This window comes from Mchenga conophoros, linkage group LG3 (assembly GCF_057382185.1).
Source record: "Mchenga conophoros isolate Kocher_MC1m ecotype Shallow Benthic linkage group LG3, M_conophoros_male_GT1.1, whole genome shotgun sequence".
NCBI lineage: Eukaryota > Metazoa > Chordata > Actinopteri > Cichliformes > Cichlidae > Mchenga > Mchenga conophoros.
The window spans coordinates 61,584,381-61,605,039 of record NC_140528.1 but is presented as its reverse complement, the minus strand read 5'-3'; the positions used below and the strand labels follow the sequence as shown (position 1 = coordinate 61,605,039).

The 20,659-nt window shown below is 39.3% G+C and overlaps 1 protein-coding gene across 1 annotated transcript; it reads left to right on the top strand.

Moving 5' to 3' along the window:
• The first annotated feature begins 776 nt into the window (after window positions 1-776).
• LOC146579888 (Fc receptor-like protein 5) lies at window positions 777-19,467 on the top strand. The gene is made up of 15 exons (XM_085268020.1): window positions 777-803; window positions 7,192-7,321; window positions 7,435-7,695; window positions 11,038-11,310; window positions 13,270-13,534; window positions 14,014-14,297; window positions 14,413-14,688; window positions 14,891-15,190; window positions 15,410-15,667; window positions 15,894-16,142; window positions 16,308-16,427; window positions 18,479-18,541; window positions 18,649-18,708; window positions 19,062-19,124; window positions 19,343-19,467. The coding sequence occupies exons 1-15, from the start codon at window positions 777-779 to the stop codon at window positions 19,465-19,467; spliced, it is 2,754 nt and encodes a 917-aa protein (XP_085124146.1).
• Window positions 19,468-20,659: the final 1,192 nt, after the last annotated feature.

The following is a 20,659-nucleotide window of genomic DNA, read 5'->3' as shown; positions in this document are numbered from 1 at the left end:
ACTACAGACTGTATATTGACAATGGCCATTGCCATGTGTTTTGATCGAGTGAAAACTGAGGTACACTGTAGGCTCATATAGAGGAGACTAACAGAGTAGCCAGAGTAGCTGGAGAGAACCCAGACAGGTGGAGGGAGAACATGCAATCTCCACACAAAAAGCCCAGCTGGTGGATTCAAACCCACAAACTTCTTTCTGTGAGGTAACAGTACGAACCACTGTACCTCTGTGCCACCCATTTGTCTTATTGTTTAATATCTGTGTAGGTTCTCAGTCATCCAGGTCATGGTTGTCTAAGGAGTTTGGAAAGAAAGTCACTAAACTTCCTTAAGTTTCTTGAAGACGTCTCACCTCTCATCTAAGAGGCTTCTTCACTTCTAAAAGCAAAGGGTGGAGAGTCCCGAGTGTTTAATCTTAGTGGGAGATTGTCCCTTAAGAGGGTTATACACCCATTTTTAATCATGTGTGTCAGGTGTGAAAAAAGATGTGCGTCATTATGGACCTAAACGTTTTTGGACTAACTCACTGTATGTTTGTCTGCTCAGACGAGTGGAAAATCCGAGCTGAGGGGGCATTCAATGAAAAAACATCCGACATCTGGGAACTCAGAATTTACATTTTTTATTACTTATTCAGAGATTACCACTGGAGATTTTGGGTGAGATCAGGGTGAGAGCTTGCCTCACCCTATCATGTGACATATTATGGTCAACTGAGGAAAGAAGGTAGGTGACTGACAGCCTCTGAGAATAAAACATAATTATGAGCTGGTAAATATGTCACCTGACCTGAAACAACAGAAGGTAAGAAGCAAACACAAGAAGCAAGCCTGCATGTTTGCAGTGGACAGGAAATGTGAACACGTCACACAACTGCTGTGGTCAAAGCTACAGGAGCTGTTTGAGGTTTGTATAAAAGGAAAGGAAGCACAGAGAGGCCACAGTCAGAAGAAACACTCTGGTCTTATCTGTATTAAATGCAGCTTCTCTTTTTATTATTGATGTAAAGTCAAAGTGTTTGAGATCAGCTGAGGATCAGAGTGCAGCAGGGCTGGATGTGAGGATGGGGCACTCTTTGCTCTGCATGACGGGGTTATTGTGTAAGTACATTTGTGACATTGTTTGAATGGCACTGATTAATGAAAGTGTTTCTCATGTGTGAGAATTAGAGTGTATCACTGGTTTGAAGTGTTTATGTGAGAGTTTGAACAAAGCATATTTGTGATGTTTATGATAGTTACAGACAAATGTTGGCTGGTTCCTTGGTTCAGTTTAGTCTGGAGTATCATGTTGGATACATCGCTGCTTGTTGCACTTGACTCACTGTTGTGTACAAGTTCATATATTCATATTGTTTTACAAATATATACAATTTTATAGGGTACTAAAAATGTTATAATATTTTTTTATGTTTCAAACTTGTTACTAAATTAATACAAATACTAAATGTGCACAGAAATATTTTGATGAGCAGTAACTGCGTCATGTGAAAATGAATCTTTAAAAATACTTTTGTTCATTTTGACTTTGATTTTCTGTCAGTTTGATCCTGATGATGTTTAATCTTTACTTTAGTGCTCGATACTCTCTTCTACATTAATGCTGAAGGTGAGAAATGTTTCTTATTCTTTTCTTCACATTTATAAAATATGTATAATTTTGCTCCGATATTTCATATTTCATTCACCATTTGAAATCACATCCTGTCTCTCTGTTTGTGCATCGTTTTATTTAAGGCACAAAATCAGTATATTAACAATGAAGTAAGTCAGATACTGTAATCACAATTTTCCTGGTTGCGATTTTGAATCAATAACAACATCATCATCAACAACAACAACAACAACAACAACAACAACAACAACAACAACAATAACAACAACAACAATAACAATAACGATAACGATACTAAAAAGTTAGAGGTTTAGGATTTTGCTGAAGAGGTGAGTTTCGAGAAGTTTTTTAAGGATTCCAGTTACAGGGAATTACAGATCTCATATGGAAGAGAGTTCCCAAAGGTGGGGGGCGCTGCACTGAAGACTCTGTCCCAAAGGCATTGAGGTTTATGTGAAGGACAGAAAGCAGACTCTTGGCTTAGGACCATAGCATCAAGGGGTCCGTTCTTCGTACTTCGCTTACTACATCCAAGACCAAATCATCGCGCTAACTTTGAGCTCGCTAATCCGGTTCCCCGAACACACCTGCTGTTGACGATTAGTACAGCTGGATGAAGTAATGTGAGATCACTGGGTGGCTTAACAGGGGCTACGCATCGATAGTAGAAACATTGATCGGCAACCCTCTGATTGGTCGGCGAAAATGTCAAAAGGAGCGCGCTCGGTATTTTTCGGCAGCAGAGCAAGAACCCTTGAGTGAGGGATTTCAGGAGTTTCAGAGTTTAATCAGAACGCAAGGGAACACTGCAAAGGCTGCAAAAGCAAGGAGAGAGGGCTGGCAGAAAGTTGCTGACAAATTAAACTCGTAAGTAATTTAATAATAACAATAATAATGGAGTGGATTTATATAGCGCTTTTCAAGGCACCCAAAGCGCTTTACAATGCCACTATTCATTCACTCTCACATTGACACACTGGTGGAAGCAGCTACGGTTGTAGCCACAGCTGCCCTGGGACAGACTGACAGAAGCCAGGCTGCCATATTGCGCCATCGGCCCCTCTGGCCAACACCAGTAGGCGGTAGGGTAAATTTATTATATTATATTACATTATATCATATTATATTATATTACATTATGTCCTCTTTCACATTAGAGCCACAACAGGACCCACTAGAACATGGGAACAAGTAAAAGTGAAATATAAGAATATTCTACAGATTGGTAATATTTATCACAAAAAAAGACAGGTGGTGGTCCTGCACCCCCTCGTCAACAAGTTGGTTAAGTAAATAATACCCTCACGGGAAAATCGATATCTCTCAATGAGCACACTGTCGGGCTGAGCTAAAGGATCCTGTCTATCCCGCAATATACGCTGAATTCTGAGGACTCTCCTTATCAATCTTGCACCTTCCGCAATGGGTTGGTCGCGTAAACGGACAGGACATGGCTGCGACAGGCTTCCCAAATCCACCTTTGCTTTTATAGCCGTGGTCTCTCATCTTGATTACATGAAGTAATTTACAATTACTACTCTGAAATATGAATTACATCTGAAATAATCAAATACATGAAATAGATTGATTAATAGTAAATTTCCCTTTTTTTAGGAAATGACCTGTATGTATCTGTATGGAATCAATAAAAGGATCAAGTGCTGCATTATCTTTAGTTACATTGATGTTATTTATTTATGGTAAAACAGTGGTAAAATATCGCTGTTGCTTTCGTATAAATGAAGCGGACATACCTGCGTGGCCGCGATCTAATCTTGTTTACATAAAGTAAACCTGCTCCCGAGCAGGTTTACGCTCACGGATCTGTTGCTATGACAGCAAGTCCCGGATGAGCTTCGGAGAACCGAACAATCCAAGATCACGCGAAATCGTCAACAATCAAATCCAGCTAACTTACTTAGCGAGGTACGAAGAACGGACCCCAAGACTGTGTAGTTGCAGCAGGTCAGAGATACTAAGGTGCCAGGGCATTGAGGGATTTGTAAGTAAGCACAGAACCTTGGGGCACACAGTGGTTAACTGGAGCAGAGGTGGAGCTGAAGTCTCCCATGGTGACAAAGACAAACTGTGCTCTGTTGGAGAGGTTTGACTGAAAGCAAGAGAGCACGGTACCAGTGAGAAGACGATGATTGATTACGCAGGAAGGAAGGATGGTGTGAGGGCTGCAGAGAGGTCCAGGAGGATGAGGATAAGAACAGTCTCAGTGCTGTGTCGTGTTCTGAAGCCAGATTGGAAGAGTTCATAGAGCTCATGGTATGACATGTGTTGATGTGGTGGCCACTGCTCTTTCCAAGGATACACAGGCATGTGTACACCTGCACAGGAACACAACAGGGTCAGTCATAGAATAAAGTGATGCAATCATCATTCAAGAAACTGCTGAGTTTATAAATTCAGAAGAAAAAGATTCTCCAAACAGACGAGGAGATTGATTTAGAAACCAGCGTTTATAACAGCTGTAAATGTGTACAGTTCACTGAATGATGTAATCTCAGTAAATCTTCTTGATGCTATCTTCAGTTCATGCGTAGACACATTTGTGTATTTGAGGATGACTTTACTTGTTTCAAGAGTTTTACATTTGAATATCTGCAGCCACTTCTCGTGTTATATGTGCTCCTTTCCCTGATACAGAAAATATTCAAACATGTGTTTCAGCTGTGAAGTGTTCAAGGATAAGACATAAAAGGCAACTACAGGGGATTATCATGTTTAAACTACAGGCAAGTGTCTCGATTAGCTGAGACACTGTTCAGCAACTGAATCCTCATAATATTAATAAATGAGTATGTTTAAAAAGTCCTCAAGAGCTCATGAAAACTGTAGTCATAAATGTAAAGATGAAAATGCAAAAATAACAGCTCAACATTAATAAAATAAAACTTCCTGTTTCAATTTAAAAGTGGACAGCTCACACGGACAAATTACAAACTCTGACTTTGTGTGTTTATGTGTTGATCTCAGCCTCACAGATCTGTGCAGTCACTCTGTTGTTTTATTCAGAATATTTATATGGTTTAATTTGTTTGATGAAAACACATCTTATTATTTTCAAGTCCAAATGTCACCAGGATGCAGTAAATCTTTTGACTCTTAACAGCAGCAATAAAAATCAGGACATCTTCAAAATGGCTTTATGCTTCCATCAATCTCTAACTTGATGTTTCTATGTGAACAGTTCTCAGTAAGCCCACCGTGATCCTCGAGCCACCCTTGACTCAGATATACAGCAGTGAGACAGTCACTGTCAGATGTGAGATTCAGGAAAGTGGTGGAAGCCATTCGATGTTTATAATGTCATCAGCCAAGTTAGAACCACCGTCAACATCTGAATACAGAATCAGCAGAGCTATAGAGTCTCACAGTGGAGAATACAGATGCTGCACTTTTACATTGTGCGGTGACATCATCACACTGACTGTATCATGTAAGTTGGACACATTTCATTTGGTAATATTGTTCTCTGTTTTATCTGTTTTATCTTAGTAGCAAAATCAGTGAGAAACAGTTTTAAATGTGGTGATAAAAAAAACACAATAATCACCAGAGTGAAAAAAAACTTTGTAACATAAATATTAAACTCAGATGTGATGAACTCAGTTTCTTCCATATGTGCATGTGTGTGGTTTTCACCACTGCAGCTCTGAATTATGACACAATTACTTTATTTATTTGTTTTAAAAAATTATTTTAAGTTGATCAAACATGATCAATAAACACAGAATGAGCAGAGCTGCTGTCTGACGATGGAAAATACAGATGCTGAAAAAAGAAAAGGCTGATCATCAACAGAGAAGAGTTCTGTTATCACATCACAGCCCTGGTTGGGGTCGGGGATAGCATACAGTATGAATAACATCTGTGTAAATTATGATGACTGATAAATGCTGCTGACTGTGCACTGGTTATGCATCTTTTTTTTTTTTTTTTTTTTTCTTTTTTTTTTTTTAAATGACATCAGAAACAGCAGTATGCGACATTACGTGATGGCAGAGCTTCAGTTCATCTTTGGTCATTTTTTTTTTTTTTTTTTTTTTTTAATAAATAGGACAGGGGGAATGAATGAGAGAGAGAGGGGGAGAGAAAGAAAGAAAACCAAAGGGGAGAAGAGACGGTGAGAAGGGGGGGGAAGAGAGACAGAAAAAAAAAAAAAAACTCCTGGGTCACCTGTATGGAGAAAAAAAAAAACAAACAAACAAACAAAAACAAACAGAGGAGACAGCAAACAATAAAGAGCAACATAATAATAGAGAAAACAAAGCACCATCACAATAAACTAGCTAGTCATAGATATCAGTATTTACTAAGTAATAAACGATATTGTGCAGCACGCAAGATAGACAGCGCACAGTGTGCTTTGAGGCAGCAGCCAAGAAAGCTTTAGTCCGCGTCTGTGAATACCCATGTGTGCATACCTGTGTGCATACCTGTGTGCATACCTGTGTGGATCAGCATGCTTGCATTCCAAAGGTTTCTTCATGTAATGATCTGCTAGGGAGTGTGGGGGGGCCACAGCCCCGTCCTCCAGGGTGTGAAGCGGGTATGGAGGAGATCAAAACTCCAGACATCCAGAGGCCCCCAGAACACAAGAGACCATGGAAGACCAACAGAGGGGCAGCCGCGCCACTGTCCCAGAGAAGAGTTCTGTTATCACATCACAGCCCTGGTTGGGGTCGGGGATAGCATACAGTATGAAAAACATCTGTGTAAATTATGACTGATAAATGCTGCTGACTGTGCACTGGTTATGCAACTTTATGCATATATATTTATGTGATCATGATCCTTAAAACAAACATTTATATAAAAAACAGATTAACAAAAAATCTGATAATAAGAGCGACCACAATCAACTGGCCTCAGATCAGCTAACAGTGTATAGTTCACCTGTCTCTGCATTTAGGAGTACAGTTTGGTGGCTGAGCATAAAAACAGTCTCACCTGATTCTTGATTCACTCTGATAAAGTTTTCATCATGTTATATACATCCAGCGTTAGCTCCTGGCTCTCTAGCTGGCTAACAGTTAGCTGAGATACCTGTGCTGTCCTCATGTGTGCTGCTGCCAGGTGTTGACTCTCATCAAATTTGCTGTGAAGACACTTTTTTTTCTTGTGCTGTTGGTGCTGTTTGCATCAAGTGTGATGATCACACTGAGATCAGGGACCGACCTACCTGAGAAACCTGAGATCTATTATTGAACTCCATCCATCTTCTTAACCCATCATCCAGGGTTGTGACCTATTAAGCACTTACTGAATTAAAAAAATACATAAATTGAAAATTAATAAAAATAAATTGGATTTTTTTAAAATTACTATTGAGTTTTTATGTTGAAATCTTTATTTGTTATATAACAAAGTTTTTCCTGAAGCAACTGACAGTCTGATGTTTGTCTTTCCTGTAACTACAACAGCAAGTAAACCCAGAGCCACACTGACAGCACAAAGTTCAGTCATACCAGCAGGGGGCAGTGTGACACTGAGCTGCTCTGTGGAGGGCTCTGCTGGCTGGAAGTTTGACTGGCTCAGACATGATTCACAGTTTTCTGGAGCTCAGAAAATAGGAGCTGGAACATCAGAGCACACTATCAGTATTTCAGAAGGAGGCATCTATTACTGCAGAGGAGGGAGAGGAGATCCAGTTTTCTCCACAGAGGACAGTGCTGCAGTTACAATTCAGAAAGAAGGTGAGGGTTAAATTTTGTTGTGAAATAAAACGAAACATCATGATTAAACTGAAGTAACAATTGATTTATGATTTTTTCAATTTAATATTTGTGTTTATTTGTTTGTTGAACAGTTTTGGCTGCTGTGAAACTGCAGCACAGCTGGTCTCAGATATTCACTGGTGAGACAATCACTCTCAGATGTGAGATTCAGGGAGGTGAAGGAAAGGTGTGGAAATATGAATGGACAGCACCCAACACAAACAGCCCTCCAACATCCAGTGAATACAGGATCAGCAGAGTTTCAGTGTCCCACAGTGGAGACTACAGATGTCGGGGTAGCAGTGACTATCTCTTAACAGGATGGAGTGATGCCTTCAGACTGACAGTTTCATGTGAGTTGGACCATGATTCATGCTGACATTTAATGTTTTCATGTTTACATCTGTCTACTACTCATTGGTGTTCATTCAAAACTGAACTGGTATTTGAAGTTTGAATATTTATTTTCTTATTAATTAATTCATTTTGTTATTGTTATTTTCCCCAAAGTAAATGATAATATGATGTATGTTTTCCTGTATCTTCAACAGCAAGTAAACCCAGAGCCACACTGACAGCACAAAGTTCAGTCATACCAGCAGGGGGCAGTGTGACACTGAGCTGCTCTGTGGAGGGCTCTGCTGGCTGGAAGTTTGACTGGTTCAGACGTGATTCAGAGTTTTCTGGAGCTCAGAAAATAGGAGCTGGAACATCAGAGCACACAATCAGTATTTCAGAAGGAGGCATCTATTACTGCAGAGGAGGGAGAGGAGATCCAGTTTTCTCCACAGAGGACAGTGCTGCAGTTACAATTGAGAAACAAGGTGAGGGTTAAATTGTGTTGTGAAATAAAACGAAACATCATGATTAACCTGAAGTAACAATTGATTTATGATTTTTTTCAGTTTAATATTTGTGTTTATTTGTTTGTTAGGGAAGAATTGGGCTGCTGTGAAACTGAAGCACAGCTGGTCTCAGATATTCACTGGTGAGACAATCACTCTCAGATGTGAGATTCAGGGAGGTGAAGGAAAGGTGTGGAAATATGAATGGACAGCACCCAACACAAGTAAGTAAGTAAAATTTTATTTATATAGCACATTTCTAGATAGAGATCACAAAGTGCTTTACAAGATATAACAGATTAAAAAGACAAAATACAAACAAAGTTAGCAAAAGGCAGTTTTAAAAAGATGTGTTTTTAGCTGTTTTTTAAAAGTAATCAATGAATCAGCGGATCGTAAGTCCTGAGGAAGGGAATTCCACAGTCTGGCGGCCACAGTAGCAAAAGCTCTATCACCCCTAGTTTTCAGTCTCGTATACTGAATGACAAGTAGGCCCTGACTACTCGACCTCAGAGACCTACTAGGGGCATAGGGCTGTAAAAGTTCAATGATATATGGTGGTGCTTGTTGTTGAAGAGCCTTGAAAGTTAAAACCAAAATCTTAAACTGGACTCTAAATTCAACAGGAAGCCAATGTAACTGCATGAGCAACGGTGTTATATGTGAAAATTTAGAAGCTTTCATCAAAAGTCTTGCTGCAGCATTCTGAACGATCTGCAGACGCTCCAAAGAACCTTTGTTTAGACAAGTAAACAGGGAATTGCAATAGTCCAGTCGTGAAGAGATAAAAGCATGAATAACAATCTCCAGTTCGGTATAGGATATAATAGAGCTCAATTTAGAAATATTTCTTAAATGATAAAAGCAAGACCGAACAAGAGATTTAACATGACTATCTAACGTAAGAGCAGGATCAAGGATAATCCCTAAGTTCCTGACAGATGGTTTTACAAACGTTGAAAGAGGACCAAGAGCATTTATTATACTGGGTATATGTCTATCTGGGGCACATAAGAGGACTTCGGTTTTACTTTCATTTAGTTGGAGGAAGTTTTCAGCCATCCAGCCTTTAATGGTTTCCAAGCACACATTTAAAAGCCGCAGCTTAGAAGCCTCTTCCGGTTTAAAAGATATATAGAGTTGGATATCGTCCGCATAACAATGGTAACAAATATCCTCAAAAGGGCTCAAAATGTGCTGAAGAGGGAGTAAATAAACTAAAAACAGTAATGGCCCTAGCACAGAGCCTTGTGGCACACCAAAAGACAGGGACGCAGAAGATGATCTATACTTAGAAACTGCCACAGAAGAATATCGTTCAGAGAGATACGAGGAGAACCATTTCAATGCAGTCCCAGAGACACCAACCCAGTGTTTCAGCCTGTTAAGTAAAATATAGTGGTCAACAGTATCAAAGGCCGACGTAAGATCCAACATTAAGAGAACAGAACATTTACCTGCATCGCTTTGTAACAAAATGTCATTAGAAACTCTAAGAAGGGCTGTTTCAGTGGAATGAACTTTACGAAAGCCAGATTGAAATTTGTCGAAAATACTATATTTATCTAAAACTGCTGTAAGCTGCTTAGCCACGATCTTCTCTAGAATCTTAGCAATTAACGGAATTTTTGAGATCGGTCTATAATTGCTAGTGAGAGATGGGTCCAGCATAGGCTTTTTTAACAAGGGATGTATAACAGCAGTTTTAAAATAGGCAGGGACTATGCCCGAGGCCAAGGAGGTATTAATTATAGTAAGAATACAGGGACCAGTAGAGTAAAAGACATTTTTAAATAATGATGCAGGTAAAAAATCAAGAGAGCAAGAGGATAATTTTGTTGCACTAACTATTTTTCCCAGCTCTGGTAGTGAAACAGGTGAAAAACCTTCTAAAACAACAGGCCGAGCTGGCGTGGGAACAGGCAGCGCAGACGCTGAAAAAGACAGGTTTTTCCTTATGTTGCTAATTTTTTCTAAAAAGAAAGCAAGAAAAGTTTCACAATCTTCAACAGAAGAAATAATAGCAGCAGGTGGAGCAGGAGTAATAATATTAGTAATAGTATCAAATAAAACTTTAGGATTACCTCTGCTCCTTGCAACCAACTGAGAAAAGTAAGCAGCCCTCGCAACTCTAATAGCATTGTTAAAGGAGGCTAAAAGATCCTTTAAATAGAGGAGATGAACATTTAAGTGAGTTTTCCTCCATAACCGCTCGGCTTTACGACAATTACGTTTTATAAGACGAATGTTGTCATTTAAGACGAATGTTGTCATTTAACCAGGGTACAGACTTGGAAACAGACACACAAACAGCCCTCCAACATCCAGTGAATACAGGATCAGCAGAGTTTCAGTGTCCCACAGTGGAGACTACAGATGTCGGGGTAGCAGTGACTATCTCTTAACAGGATGGAGTGATGCCTTCAGACTGACAGTTTCATGTGAGTTGGACCATGATTCATGCTGACATTTAATGTTTTCATGTTTACATCTGTCTTAACAGGAAAACTCCAACAATGATCCAGCTGTCTGCAGGCAGCTCAGGACAACAGTTTTTCTCACTGTGCAAACAGAAAGGAGAGACACCATGGAGGCTCTTAAAATATCAGCAATTTAAAGAGGAATGTACAGAGATGACAGTTTGATAAGAGAATGATAAATCAGTGAAATCTTTAGTTTGTTAAACAGTCTAATGTGTCACATGCAGGGAAACTAATTTTTTTTAATTACTCTGTGAATGTTTTAAGTGTGATTAGTGCTGTAAGAAATGTAAGAAATTTATTTATTGTAACAAAGTTTTTCATGAAGCAACTGACGGTCTGATGTTTGTCTTTCCTTTAACTACAACAGCAAGTAAACCCAGAGCCACACTGACAGCACAAAGTTCAGTCATACCAGCAGGGGGCAGTGTGACACTGAGCTGCTCTGTGGAGGGCTCTGCTGGCTGGAAGTTTGACTGGTTCAGACGTGATTCAGTCTCTTCTAAAGCTCAGCTCATGAGAGGAAATGAAGCAAACAGAGTTATTAGTGTCTCACAAGGAGGTCTGTACCACTGCAGAGGAGGGAGAGGAGATCCAGTTTACTACACAGAGGACAGCAGTGACGTCACAGTTGTGGAGATTTGTGAGTTTTAAACTTTCTGTTATTTAAGTTTCTCATTCATACAAATGTAAAAATAAACATTGTGGCATCAACTCCAAAGAAAACCTGCATATTTATCGCTCATTAGCTGCTGTTAGTCTTTAAATTGTGTTTTATTAAATATTTTTGGCCTCTCTTTCTAAATGCTTCTTCATCCTAAACTGACTTTAAGGGGATATGAAAGACTGTGTATGAAGCCACAGAGCCATAAAAACAAACAAACAAACAAACAAAAATAAAGGTTAATCCTGAACATGTTGTCATCCGAGGTCATCAACAGCTCAGCTAACATCAGGTCAGATCAGGGTCGGTAACCCGCGGCTCTTCCGCCCCTCAGCTGTGGCTCCCGCAAGCTTTGGGTGAAAAAATGAAAAATAAAAGTCCCACACAACATCCCCAACATCTGCAGGAGGAAGTTTACAGAGTGAGAAAAAGAAAAGTGTGTTTATAGCAGCAGCTACTGCAGCCAGAGAGAGTCTGACAGGCCCAGCTGTGAGCCACATGTTAGTATCCAGCTGTTCACTGTGTTCACCGCCTCCAGAGGAAGAAAGTGTGCTGCTGTGACCTTCCCACACCTCTCTCCATCTCTGCACTTTGCCATAAGTTGACCTAGAGCAGAAAGATAGTTAGCAGCTACGAGCCAAACTCAGAACACTGAGCATCAGCCAGAGGTCTCCGTGGGTCAGAGCCGTGGATCTGGAGATAAACCTGCCGTTCTGACACTCATGTCAACATGACAAAGTCTGCTTTCCATAAGGAGACAAATTTGTGTTGAAAGTATTACAAACACACACGATATGATCAACAAGCAATGATTTGTGGCTTGAAAGCAGCTCACATTTGTGGATCTGTGTGAAGCTGGCAGTTAAATTAGACTCAAAACCCCACGTGGGCACGAGACGTGATCTGTGCGTGTCAGGTGATTCGTCCACATGTATTTAAGCTGTTGTGAGCTGTGTATTATCACCAGATATGCTGTTATTGTGCAATAAATATCTTTATGTTTTCGACCCTGAGCTGATGTATTTTATACTCAGGGCTGCCCGTGGCTGCATGAAAACAACAGAAGATGATCGCTCATTGAAATGGACTGAAGACATAATTATATACAAAGAGTTTTCATGATTATTCTTCTTATTTTACAATTATTGGACCACAGCTACATTTTATTTACTTATTCTGAACTCAAACTGACCTGCAGAATGATGCTTTATTTAAAGTAGGCCTGCACAGGCCTGTGCTGTTTTTCTCCTCTTTAAAGTTTTTGTTAAAAAGTTCTTAAAAGGTAAAAAAGCTCTTCTTCTTATTAAGACATCTTGTATTTTATTAAGTATATTTATTATCATCCTGAATTATGGACGATGAATTTTAAAGAAAGAAATCTGAAAAACAATCCGGACGTTAAAATTTGTGCCTCAATGATCAGCAGTTACTCAGGTTTGTGTCGACACATTTGTACAATAGTTTGTGTGAACTGGAGACCTGAAAAGTTGCACACAAATCACTGCACACATCTGTAAATCTTACTTTCTGCTTGTGAATCATATTATACACAGTTGTACCACTTTCAAGGTAAATTTGTTGCCATAAAAACAAGGATATACTGTCCACCTTCACTCCCTGTCTCTGTAGCTGTAAGTGGTTCTTCAAAGGGAAAATGCAGCTGTTAGCTGTAATGTTAGGATTTGTAGATCACTTTATAAATGTGGAGTGTGTGGAGAACAGGCTGTGTGAGTCAGATACACCAGTGGGCCACCACACACGTGTACCACACGGTAAATAAATGTAAACACTGACTTTTAAATCCAACTTCATTTACAGTCAAAATGTCACCAGGATGCAGTAAATCTTTCTCCTCTGAACAACAGAAAAAAGAAAATCAGGCTTCAAAATGACTTCATGTTTCTATTTGTCTCTAACTGGATATTTTCCTGTGAACAGTTCCCAGTAAGCCCACTGTGACCCTGCAGCCATCCTGGACTCAGACATACAGCGGTGAGACAGTCACTGTCAGATGTGAGATTCAGGGAGGTGAAGGAGCTCAGTGGACGTATGAATGGAGAGCAGCCAAGTTAAACACACCTCCAACATCCAATGAATACAGAATCATCAGAGCTACTGAGTCTGACAGTGGAGGATACAGCTGCCGGGGCAGAAGGGACTATTTCTTCTCAGAGTGGAGTGATATCATCACACTGACTGTATCATGTAAGATCTTTCATCCAGAGTATCTAAATAAGAAAAAGCACTTCTTCTTTCTTACAGCTTTATAACTGTCTTTCATGTTGGTCAGTAAAATGTTTAGTTTTTATTCCAACAACAAAAACCTGAACAGCAGCTTTTTATTCACCGTGAAGAGAACAAAACATATGAGAGTAACTTCTCTGCTGTGCAGCTCTAATACATGAAAGATAAAATGCAGAACAAATGCTGAATCTGTCTCAGCTGCTCCACCACATCCACTAAGAAACATTAAATCCACTGATTGTTCCTCATGTGTGTTTTTAACTTAGAAATGCAGCAAATTAAATATGAAAGATTAGTGTTGTGTTTGTGTGATAGTTGTACAGTTTGTTGCAGCTTCACCATTAAAGTTATGTGATATTTATTATTTCCATATTTCCACCAAGTTATTTCAACTGGTTTGATTCAGTCATTGACTTTTGTTCTTTTTCTAAACTGAACTGCAGATAAACCAAAGGCCAAACTGAGAGCTGATAACACAGCTGTTCCAGTAGGGGGCAGTGTGACCCTGACCTGCTCTGTGAACCCATCATCATCATCTGGATGGAAATACTACTGGTACAGAGATGAGAAATCCTCTGAAGCCCTGACCACACAAGATGCAGTTTTCCACTCAAATGGACAAATCAGTGTCTCACAGGAAGGACTCTACAGGTGCAGAGGAGGAAGAGGAAACCCAGTTTACTACACAGAGGACAGCCAGTCAGTCAGGATTGGGAAAACTGGTCAGTTTAACATGAAGTCAGATAAATTCCTGATTAAGGAGGAAGATGAAGAACAAAAGGCATTAACATTTTTGACATTCATGTGTTTTTATTGTACTTTCTTGAACAGTAACAGCCTCAAACAGGCCTGTTGTGACTCTGTATCCAAACTGGTCTGAGATATACAGAGGAGAGACGATCACTGTCAGATGTGAGATCCATGGAGGAGACACTGAGTGGGATTATGAGTGGGAAACAAACAGCAGGATAAAAGCTCCAAATCAAAATGAATACAGGATTAGATCTGCTTCATCATCCAACAGTGGAAACTATCGCTGTAAGGGCAGAATGAAAAGTTCACAGCATGAAACAACAGAGTGGAGTGTTTCAGTCACACTGACAGTTTCTGACAGTAAGTAGAGTCATAGTTCATTTAACCTGGAAATAGAAACAGTTTGTAAAATTGTGTTTTTATTAGTACATGTTGAGATATTTGACATGTTTAGATAGTCTCACTCTTAAAGTTCATCATAAATATTTGTGAGTCAACATTTTAGTGACATTGAATTCAGAGTTAAGAGACGAAAGATTGAGAGAAAATCTTTGTTGAACAGATGAACCCCGTCCTGTCCTCACTGTGTCTCCATCATGGCTGAGTCCTGGAGCCTCAGTAACTCTGAACTGTGAGGTTGAACATGCGTCTGCAGGATGGAGCTTCTACTGGTATAAAGCTGTTCCTGATCTATCAGAGAAATCCTCCAGTTATGAGCTGCTACCTGATGGCAGTGGGACTGCACAGGACTCCTACATCATTCATGGACAGACACACACAGCAGGATATGTGTGCAGAGCTGGAAGAGGAGACCCAGAGTATCACACTGATCACAGTCAACCAAAGTTTGTCTGGTCTGCAGGTCAGTTTGATTCTATCTTTTTTCAAGTAATGCAACAGCAAAAAAATGTAAATTGATGGTTTTTTTGGGGGGCGGGGTTAGCATTAAAGGTGAAAATTATACGAACATTGCGTCTTTTAGCACTGCCCTTTAAACATTAAAGCAAAAGTATATTTTCACTGTGATATTTTGAATCCTAACATCTGTGAGCTTTGTCTCTTCACTACATGTTGTTTCCAGATGTTCATTCAGCAGCGTCTCTCACAGTGAGTCCTGACAGAGTGCAACACTTCACCTCTGACTCTGTCTCACTGACCTGTGAGGGAAACTTCCCTGAGTGGAGAGTGAGGAAGTTCTCTGAGGACGGCCGACTCTCTGACTGTAGGAGAATGACTGGATCCACATGTGACATCAACACATCAAAGTCAGATACTGCAGTGTACTGGTGTGAGTCTGGATCAGGAGAGTTCAGCAGTGCAGTCAACATCACTGTACAGAGTATGTTATTATACATTTACTACTTGGATTTGAGATTGTACAAATGTTTTTCATCATGAAGCTCTGATCTTGTATCTTTAAATCTGCTGTTTGTGTCTTTTATTCCCACATAAATTACTTCACATACAGCAAAGCTGGGACAAATTCTTATTATTGTTTGTCAGCTTTTTCTCAAAGTGTGCAGCAGCTGATGTGACTGAAACAATTGTGTGTGATTGTGTCACAGATGATGGTGATGGTCCTATCCTGGTGAGTCCTGTTCATCCTGTGACTGAGGGAGCTTCTGTTAGTCTGAGCTGCAGTTTGAGAACACAAAAAATACTTTCCAATGTGTTTTTCTATCACAATGACAAACTTATTCAAAATGATCCCCGAGGGGAGCTGAAGATCTCTGCAGTGTCAAAGTCTGATGAAGGTTTCTACAAGTGTCAGTACTCAGGAAGAGAGTCAGCACAGAGCTGGATGTCAGTTAAAGGTGAGCAGGATCAAAACATTTGATGGAGTTTTATAAACCAATGACTGAGAATGAACATTAGATTGTCTGATTTAATTCTTAAAGTCACTTGGCTCCATTTTATAAAAGTATTTTTTTTTATAAAATTATAATTTATTAATAATTAATTGCTATTTGTTGTTACAGTAACTGTATCAGGAGCTGACAGCTCTTCGTCTCCTGTGTGGTTGATGGTTGGACTGGTTTGTGGAGTCTCTCTCATTATTATTCTCCTGCTCTTGTTGTATCGTTGCAGACAGTCCAAGTGTAAGAGCCTCTTTTCTGTTATTAATATTGTTATTATTATTAGTAGTAGTCATAGTCATCGTATTAGTAGTAGTAGTATTGACATTTCATTGAGTATCTGTCACGGTTACTAAACTAAAACACAACTTTATCACAGAACTTAGAAAATTATCCAAATAAAAAAAACTAGGAAAACAAATTTCTACAAATCTTATTAAAACAAACTTTGATGAAGGATGTGACAGTAAAGGAAGATTGAGACAGTCTATAAAACACAATATAATGAGATGATGGGAAACAGGTGGGAACACAGTGATAACTAATGCCCCTTTTCCATTAGTACATCGGTGGACAACTCCAGGCTTCGAGGGCCGGTGTCCCTGCAGGTTTTAGATGTGTCCTTGAACCAACACAGCTGATTTAAATGGCTAAATTAGGTCCTGAACATGTCCTGAAGTTCTCCAGTGGTAACGAACTAATAATGTGATTCAGGTGTGTTGACCCAAGGTGAGATCTAAAACCTGCAGGAGACCAGCCCTCGGGGCCTGGAATTGCCCACCACTGCATTAGTACCTACCTGGATCAACTCACAACTATTCGAATCGTATTGACTGGTTTTCTATTACAGTCAAGTACCACCTAATGTGTGTGGTCGTCCTAATAGCAACATGGCTGAGCATCCTGTGACGTAATTAGTATGCGTCACACACACTACAATGAAGGTGGATGTTGAGGCGATGATAAACCTGCTGCTCAGTCTGTGAATTTTCGTCACACTCTGGGACCACGGTGTTGCTTTTGTAGCTGTTTTCCTCATTGTTGGGTTTCAAAAATGGCTGTTTTGATTCTCATCAACAAAATACTCTCATAAGTCATTGAGTGACGCCACTGAGCAGTCAATCAGTGGGATGCAGGCTGTTGACGTCACATTTTGGGATCGCCTCGGATCGCCTTGAACTCCGGCTGAGTAAATACTGAAAAAGTACCTGGTAACAGGAACTATGACCTGATGGAAAACCCTGAAAACCATGGTGACCTGACCTGAGTAGTTACTAATGGAAAAGAGGTTAACAGAATGACTCGGTGGATGTAAAACTAGACACAAGATACAGATGAGAACAGAGACCAAAATAAAACAGGAAATGACTGACACTGAGACCTGGAGTAAGACACACGAGCTTGATGCAGACAGTAAACAAAACATGGAGACCAGAGAGAAAGAACAGAGTTAGAACACAAGGGGATAAACAACCTCTCATTAACCAAATAGACAGATAACCATAATGTAAACATAACATCATAATAATAGAACAGAACTATGAAACCAAACCAAAACATCAAAACCCGGGTCAACCATTCAGGGACCTTGAAGGAAGCACAGGCAGGAAGACACCTGCTACACATTGTTACCTGTTGCACCTCCAACGGTTACATCATGGCAGGTGAAGGGTCATCAGCTGGGAGCCACCCTTCATTGATGTTTTGCTCCATTAATCGTGGAACATCTTGTGGTGGTGGAGCAACGGGTGGAGGTCTCCCTACTGTCCCTGCAGCTGACCCTAGGACACTTGTCTTCCCCACATCTGGTCTTTCCAGATCTCCATTAACTTTCACATGTCTTAGATTCAGTTTGTGCTCAGTTTTTATTAAAATCTAGTTGCACAAACATCTAAATAACCAACTGACTACATGCACAAAAGATCAGAAACAAACAGGATTTTACAACCTGATTGTATCTTTAACTCGACTGAAAGAATCCACAAATGTTGTTGTTTCATATCAGAACAACACAAACAGTAACACCATGATGGGTTCATGCTCTGAAAATATCTGATAGTCCTGTTGTTGATTTAAACACAACTAATGAAACCCTGTAAAAGGTTTTTCTGTGTTTTTCATTTATCTTTGAAAAATGTGTCATGTTGGTTTTCATGTGTGAGCCACTGAAACACTGGTGCAGTACATCATGTGAAAAGCACAGAGCAGCTAGAGATGAAACAGTCTTTTAATTTAAGGAAACTGGCACCATGTCATTGGTTTACAATTGTGTAACTAAAATATGAACATTTCAGGTGCAGATAAACCCCCAGATGTCATTTACTCTAATATTGAACTGGAAAACTTTGGAAATAAGTGTGAGTACACAAAACATATACAATGTAGAAGAAAAGCCTGGAAAGTTTTTGAAACGTTTAAAAATGTATTAAATGTTTTTCTTTTGTGGATTCGATCATCTTAACAGGGAAGCATCATAAAGCAGAGCAGAGTGCTGTTTACTCTGAGGTGAAGACGGGAGCTGCAGGTACAGTCACAACAGTCTCATTCAGTGTTTGTACTTGAACGTGTCATCACATCATTATATTGCAGGTAATTATAGGTCAACATGGAGTTTAGTTATTCACTGACCAAGCTTAGCTACTACATACGACCACTACACATCAGCAGAGTTGAATCTTATACACATCGAGGGCCGTTCAGAGTTTAGTGTAAGTTTGTCTGCTTCATATACAGAATGATATTGTTATTGTACAGTATGGTATTGTCCATCTATATGTCCCCAAACTAAATAGTTTCTCTCATGTTTTTACTCTGTAATGTTCTTGTCATCATATCTGTGCTGAACAAATGTGTCCTGAGCTCTGACGTCTCTTTTAGAGGACAGTCTGATGTATGCTGAGGTCAAACAGCCCAAAAAAGAAAAAGCCAAGAAAAACAAAGGTGAGCAAAGTCTGCCATCATCTCCACTGAATATTGTTCATCATGTTTATCTGCTCTTACAATGTAAATCTGTTTATTTTGCAATTTATACTTAGGTATTCACAAGTATTCATTACTTGGATTATAAAATCTATCTTACTCTTTACATTAGTGGAGACGTCAAGTTTCCTCCTGGTTAATGATATTATTGTTTTCAATGATCTTCTCTTCATTCACAGGAAAATCAAGTCCTGCAGCTGATGCAGCAGTTTATTCTGAAGTCACATCAGGAAGCTCTCTCAGTAATTCTGCTGCCATGCAGGCTGATTTATTCTTCACATTATTAAATGTCTTCAGCTCATAATATCTTTACATGTTGGAAATCACTTTGTCTCTTTGTGCTTGTCTTACAGGTCAGTGAGGAGAGCTGTAGCAGCAAAGCCAAGAAGAAGCTTTTTATGAAGCCACTCTTGCTCCTCTGCTGCCCAAATATCAGACATGCTCAGCTTTATGTGCAGTTACAATATTACATCATAATATCATATAGAGTTAGTACTCTCTTATAGCATAAAGCATATGTTCTATATAGTCAGCTGTTTTTATATTCTTAAGTTTTATATACAGAAAGCTTTAACTGAATGTTTCCTGTTTCAACATCAGTGAGAACAAAGTGTGAAATATGTGATCTTTAGTAGCTGACAGCACAACTTTAAGTCAGCAGTGTTACATTAAAAAGTACTGTTATGGGCAGCAACACATACTTTTACTGTATTTGTTTAAAAATCTACATTATTAAAAAAATGATCTGATCAGTACTGTGTGAATTTGTCAAAGTCAAAGTCAAAGTCAACTTTATTGTCAATTCTGCCACATGTACAGGACATACAGAGAATAGAAACTTCGTTACTCTCAATCCCTAGATAAAATGAATTGAATGTAATGAATGTATTTCTTGATTTCTCTCCTTTTTTTGTTTTGGGGGTTTTTGCTTTATCTTAAACATTTTTATTAATTTCATGCATTTATAGTTAGAGGTTTGTCCCTGCCAAATGAACTAAATGAATAAATAACATTCAAACTGATGGTGTGTCATTTACCTGTTCCATTGTGTTTAACATTAAATAAAGAAGTCAACAGTTTTTTTGTAAGTTTCTCCACATGGTGCAACACTTAATTCAGATAGTGTAGCAAGCTACAGAACTGGAAGATCAGATTTATGTTCATAAATCAAATGAATCCATAAAGAGACGCATGTATGGGCAGAACTTTGTGCCATCAGAAACTGGATTTGAATAAGTTAAATTTGAATTTGAATTGCTCGGATTGAATCTGAATTGCTCAACTTGAATAAAAGCTTCTAAAACTGAACTATATTTTTAACATTTAAAACAGATTTGAAGGATGGGTCGGGTGTATCCTTCGTGGCCCAACCTATCCCAAAATTCATAGCGCGGCCCAGCCAATTCCAGTTTCCAAGAATGGCGGCAGCTACTTAGTTTTAATATTACTCTTATTACTCTTTCTGGGTTACAAAATACACTTTTAAGATATTTTCA